Source organism: Nicotiana attenuata, unplaced genomic scaffold (assembly GCF_001879085.1).
Source record: "Nicotiana attenuata strain UT unplaced genomic scaffold, NIATTr2, whole genome shotgun sequence".
Taxonomy (NCBI): Eukaryota; Viridiplantae; Streptophyta; class Magnoliopsida; order Solanales; family Solanaceae; genus Nicotiana; species Nicotiana attenuata.
The window spans coordinates 163,202-170,274 of NW_017672571.1; the positions used below are offsets into that span (position 1 = coordinate 163,202).

Below are 7,073 nucleotides of genomic sequence, written 5' to 3' on the forward strand. Positions count from 1 at the left end.
ACCGACCGCTATATTGTTGTTTTCTCCAAGACCTTCGTTGTCGTGAACAGGTGCATTTTGTGAGCTAGACATGTTTCAGCCTGAGAATCAAAAATTCTTGACAAGAAAAAGTGTAAAAATAACGTGTGTAATGAGAATCGGTAAAGAAAAAATCACTATTATCTTTAGCCTCACGGTGGGCGCCAAACTGTTTACCTCGAAAATATGAGTAACAATTAAATTTGATTTGTGGTTTTTAAGATATGTGATTAAATTCAATACCAATCAATATTCAAGTAATATGAGTTAGAAATGAAAGAAATAAGTGAATCAAACCAATGTTACTCAGCAGTGGTGACCTCGAGCTTTGTGACCTTGAGATGGATTAAGAATAATAAAGTAAGAACAATAAATGTAAAAGACAATTTTGATGAACAGTAAGAGAGAAAAGTAGGATAGTATATTCTTGCCAATGATGAGATGATGTTACAAATGATTGGGGTCCCCTTTATATAATAGGGAACCCTAAATAAGGTATATTTCTATTTAATGTAAGGAATAATCTTGATACAGCTGTCTAACCGCCTAGTACGGAATCGTACTATCCTATTCCGGGATTTGTGCCATGATCTTGGGGATGTGGCAGGAATCTAGCTCATCCTGTTACTAGGGGCGGATGTAGCATATACCTTGCGGGTTCAATTGAACCCATAACTTTCGACGCGAAGTAAAATTTTATATGTGAAAATTCATTAAAATTGCAACAATAGTATATATTAACCCATAACTCTAAAAATATAATGGGTTCAATGCTAAAAATTTAAAAGTTGAACCCATAGGTTTTAACTCCTAGATTCACCTCTGCCTATTACAAACCCATAACGGTACAATTTCGGGGTCGAGCATACTTGACTTCGGTATTTCTCTCACTCTTATCTTCGGGCATTACATTCTGTCTTCGAACTCGGATCTAGCCCTCGTCTTGAACTCGACCTTGCCTGGACTCGGGCTTAAGACGACCCCTCGAGCCTATAAACCGGATGCATACGATTTCAACCGTATACACGGGTAATATTAGTACTTCCTATATTGTTAAATTTATATACTGAAATTCCTTTTTCTATTTTTCGTACTTCCTGCACCGTCGGGTATGTCGCTCCATGTAATACTACGACCATAGTAACTAAAAACAGTATGAAATGAGGAAGTCAGTAAAGAAATATATTCTATTTCATTTTTTGGTCTCTCCCGAAAAAAACACGAGCAAACTTCATTTGTAGCCACTAGGGCCAAACTTATATCACCTGATAGCCTCAAAATAACCGCTTACAAGTAATAGCCTCAAAACTATAACAAAGGCTAGCAACTGAAAAAGTTGAAACTATACGCTCAACGCAAACGAAAAGGAAAGCAGTCGTAATCGATTTTGTATCCTAAATTCACGCGTTCAGTATGGGATCTTTAACCTCCAAACACTATAAAAGTCGCCCAATTATTCACATTGTGAAAAATATTCTAGGGTTTCTGAAGATTAAACCCAGAGAAGAGCTCCCAACAATTCACGCTGAAATTCAAAGTTTTTGCACAATTGTTGCCTACAATCAGCTTAATAGAGTTGAAATTTCGTTCTTAAATTGTGAAATTGATACAAAATCGACAAAATCAACTAATGTCTATGGAGATTGTGAATGTTAGAACTACCGTTCCAACTTTGATTCCGATTTTACTTCAACACAGTGGTGAATGGGTAAGTGAGAGTAAATTTGTTAATTTCCTTGTTAATGGCGTGTTGATCAATTCGGACTGTAGCTATGATTATTTTGTTGATGAGATATACAAGCAATTGGGTAGAGATCCAATTACAAGTGCAATGGAGATAAAATATGCAGTGAAGGATGGCTATATAGTAATTCCAATATACAATGATATGAGCGTGCGCTTGTATATGGAGGTGAAAAAGAAAAACCTGAATATCACTGAATATCCATTATGCATAACATTGAAAACTGTGTATTCAAGTGTTGAATGCTCATATTCAAGTTCATACTTGGGTGGCAACTTACTCGCAACAACTTCGGCTGGAAACTTACTCGCAACAACTTCAGTTGGTTTACAATGTCAGAACGTAGAAGAAGTACACAGAACTAATATTGTTGAGATGATGGATAATCATGTAAAGTAAGACAAAATTGAGATATTGAAGGAAAATTGTATAATAGACAATCCACAACATTAAGAAATTGCAGAAGGTCAGTTGTATTGGGACAAAGATACACTCATTAGTGTAATGAAGCACTACGCAATACGAGAAAAATGTCAATTTATAGTGGATAGATCATCTACACAAGGTATGATTTCTACTTATGAGATTGCACTTCTCTATAATTTTATGCATACAGATCTGTATAAAAAATGTATAATTATTGTATAGGGTAATTTTATGCATACAAATCTGTATAAAAAATGTATAATTATTGTATAGTGTAGTTTTATGCATACAAATCTGTATAAAAGATGTATAATATTGTATAGTGTAATTTTATGCATACAGATCTGTATAAAAAATATATAATTATTGTATAGTGTAAATTTATATATACAGATTTGTATAAAAAATTTATAATTTTTGTATAGTGTAATTTTATGCATACAGACCTGTATAAAAAATATATAATTAATGTATAGTGAGATTGCATATGTACACTGGTTGTTTATTTGAGACACAAGTGTAAAAATCTGAAGAAATGCATTATCATAACACTATATTTTAAATAGGTATTGCCTTACATGCGTGGATGAAAGTTGCAAATGGAGTCTTAGATCTTCAAGTCTACACAAATCAAATGTCTTCAAGGTTAGACGGTTCAATGATGTTCACGCTTGCCCAGAGATGACTAGACTGTTTTCACAACGTCATGCTACTTCGTCTTCCATTGCAAAAATGATTTGCAACGAATATGTCAATCCAAAAACAATATACACTCCGGCAGACATCATGAGTGACATGAAACAACAGTATGGGATTAATATGAGTTATGTAAAAGCTTATAGAACAAAAGAGAAGGCGCTTGAATTACTAAGAGGGATACCACGTGAATCTTATAGAAAACTGTCCGGTCACTTGTATATGATAAATATGACAAATCCTGGTTCTTTCACAATGTTACATAAATTAGAGGACGGGCGCTTAATGTATGTTTTTGTCGCACTAAATGCATCAATCATAGGATGGAAATACCGTTACCCTATTATAGTGGTTGATGGGACATTCCTCAAATCTTCACACAGAGGAGCAATGTTAACAGCTAGCGCACAAGATGCGGCAGGTGAATATGTTGCAGACTCGTATAATAATTATATATGGGATAGATAGTTCTTATTTGTGTATAACAAAAATAACACATGGATGCTTTCTTATTTTCTTAACCAGGTAAAATTTTTCCACTAGGATGTGCATCGTATCGGATCGTCATGCAAGCATATTGAGGGGTGCTTCGATTGTCTATCCAGAGGTATCTCACTGTGTATGCATCTTTCATCTTTGGAATAACATAAAGAAGCAGTTCAAGAAGAACCATGACCGGCTGAGGGAAGTATTTTTGCAATGGCCAGAGCATACAAAATTGAAGATTTTAATCGCCTCATGCAAGATATGGACAACATTGATAAGAGGGTAAGGGGTTACCTATTCCAAGTTGGTTATGAAAAGTGGTCTATAGTGCATTCCACTGTTAATAGATCCATGGTGATGACTTTAAATATTGCGGAGTCACTCAATGCAAGGAACAGAGAGGCAAGAGAGCTACCAATCATGAGTTCGCTAGATTACATGATGAATTTGGTTATGGAATGGAATAATACAAATAGAATGACTGCAATGAGTACATTTATTGGCGTAAGAAAAAAAATATCATGAAGTACTGAAGGAAAATAGCTATTTGTCGCAGAAGATGACGGTAAATATTCTTTTATCATGTCTTACTTCATACGCCGGAGTAACATACTTAGACAAAAATGCATTAATACTTGTCATATCCCTGTTTTAGTTTTACTTATGATATCTATTTAAATTTAGGCGAGGCCTTCAACCGATTATGTATATGTAGTAATGGATACCGAACAAAGGCGGAACATAGTCTGCATGCAAAAAAGAGAATGCTCGTGCAAACGATTTCAAGTGGATGAGATTCCTTGTCCACATGCTATGGCAGTATTGGACTACACACACATGGAAGCACCCAAATATTGTTTTGCCTATTACACCAAGGAATACATCAAGAAGACATATGAAGTGCCAGTTAATCCACTTCCAGATGAAATTTCATGGGACCTTCCAACAGAGGTGTTAGATAATGTGGTCCTACCACCGATAGTGAAGGGCAAACCAAGAAGACCGACGAAGTCGCGACGCAAGAGATTTTATGAATATCTGTATACTGAAACTGTTACATGTGGACTGTGTGGAAAACAAGGACATAACAGAAGAACATGCAGGAATCCTCAAGACAACTAGTAGATGCTGCTACAGTGATTTAGTATTTTCTAACAGTTTTTCTTCTGAATATTACAATTGGAAAAATAATGAGATTTGCAATCAGATTCTCTATGATGTATAAATTAAGATGCTACTTTTTGTCATAATGAAAGTATTGGTGGAAGTTTTATTTCAAATACTATTATGGATGTCACTATACACCAAAATATACAAAATAGATGACGTACAAAAAAGACTGTTACTATGCAAAAATATACAAAATAGACTGTCACTATACAATTTATATGTAATAATTTGTTCCTATACAAAAAAAATACAAAATAAACTATAGCTATACAAAAATTATACAAAATAGATGTCACTATACAAAAACTATACAAAAAGAGGGATTACCAATTAAATATACAAAATAGAAATTGTATATTTATACAATTTACATACAATAGACTGTGACTATCCAAAAAATAAACAGATAGATATCATTATACAAAATAGACTGTCGCTATACAGTTTATATACAGTGCTGCCCCCAAAACATCGTTCACAAAACTTCCTGTAGTAACTTAACAACACCAGCTAAATTTGCAAAATCTGTCGAAAATGCAAAAGCTGTCGAAATAGATTAAACTGTATAAATTACAAAACTAAAACTGTAGAAAAATCAAAACTACACAAAATCTGAAATTTTCATAATTTCACTATTAACTGAAAACTACACAACAAGTCGCAATTAGAAGTAATATTCAACATTAGCATTTCAAACATATTGTTCAAAGACATCCAAACAAAAAGCATAAAACATGATATAAGTATGCGACTGTATCCAATCATAGACAATATCAGAACCAAACTACTTCCATCTTAAAACTACATGTGAATTTTCTGTTAAACTATCCCAAACTACATGATCTTGCCCTTCAACTTGCCCTTTTTCTTGATATCCTTCAAAGTCTTGTCATCACCAACATCATGCAACTTGCTATTTTTCTTGATATCCTTCAAAGTCTTGTCATCACAAACGGCATGCGTCTTGCCCTTTTTCTTGTTATCCTTCAAAGACTTGTCATCAACAACGGAATGCGACTTGCTCTTTTTCTTGTTATCCTTTTTTGTCTGATCCTTCAATCTACCAGTAGACTCATCATCACTAGCTGCATGTCCTCTTTGTTTCTTCACTCCATAATCCCATAGCAATATAACATATCGGTTTCGTATCCCATCAATAGCTTTAGGAATACTGCTGCCTTGAATGATGTACTCAGCAAATGCAGCAACATAAACACCACAATCACTACATACAAGGTAGCACATAAACATTGAATAAAAGTTAGGATAATATCCAAATAGGAGTTAATATACAAAAAATGAATAAGAATCAGAAATATTAAATAATAATTTACGTGTTATCTTGCGTTGGCAACCCATCAATGACATGAATCTCAAAAGGATCATTGGCGGGGATTCCCATAGGATTCTCCTTTGTGTCCCAAAAACCAATACGATGAAGGAAATATGGGAGCAACACTGAGTATGGCTCAACTGATCTCCGAACTGCACTATTCTGTCGCGCGCCACTCATGGAATCATATACATAAATGCGCAGATCTTTGAATGACAATCTCTCCAATATCTAGTGCCACTTATCAGACAGATTTATAGAGAAAAGGAGTTCATCAACAGTAGACCAAGGAATATTACATCTTAAAAAATACCCAAATATATACTTAGCAATTGGATCTGTTTCAGTAATCAAATTCATGTCTCTGTTTTTCTGCAAAAACTCCTTGTACAAATTCGAAATCAAGCAGTTAAACCAACAGTTAGTAGTTGTGAATCTTACTGGAACATCAACACCGTACTTCCCTTTCTTTCTCAAATAGTAAAAAATTACATCAATATGCTGAAATATGAAGAATATACACACATAGTCAGAAAATTACAGTAAGAGAAAACTAAAAATGTATATCACCAGTTTATATTTTATAGTTAAAGCGTTGACTTACTGAATCACACAAGGGTAGGCCGTGATATGCAAATATGAAGAACAATTTTTTTCTCCAATATCAGCAACTCCAAATTCAAAGATTTTCTTTAGCTTATTGCTAGCCTCTGTATAAACACCGTCCCTAATGAATCATGATAAAAAGATATGGTCCATAACACGAAAAAAAAACAAGAAAAAAAAGAAAAAAGAAAAAAGAAAAAAGAAAAAACTGAAACACAAAACTTACGCGGCATTAGTCCTTAAGCCTTTATTGATGAAAATGTTCCACTTACACAATACTTTGAAATCACCAGGATTGTCAATATTTCCCTGAAAAGGATACTTAATAGTCAAGATGGGCTTCTTTGACTTAGTTGGCTTATTTTCAACAACTTGGATGGTGCCACCAGAGTCAAATGTGTTCATGAATGGTGACTTCATGACCCCTGCTGGTTTCCTTTCTCTAGGGTTCATTTCAGGTGTGTCATGATCAATAACTATACGATCTTCCTACATAGTAGCAATATTTTTCTCCACTCCTAATCAATCACCATGTTCAATATTTTTATTGAAATACTTTTGGGTGATTGCAGTTATTTGAGCCTCAGCATCACT

General features: G+C 34.2%; 1 protein-coding gene across 1 annotated transcript; it reads left to right on the top strand.

The window, feature by feature from the left end:
• The first annotated feature begins 3,583 nt into the window (after positions 1 to 3,583).
• On the top strand, positions 3,584 to 4,492 carry LOC109213705. The gene is made up of 2 exons (XM_019377536.1): positions 3,584 to 3,874; positions 4,055 to 4,492. The coding sequence occupies exons 1-2, from the start codon at positions 3,584 to 3,586 to the stop codon at positions 4,490 to 4,492; spliced, it is 729 nt and encodes a 242-aa protein (XP_019233081.1).
• Positions 4,493 to 7,073: the final 2,581 nt, after the last annotated feature.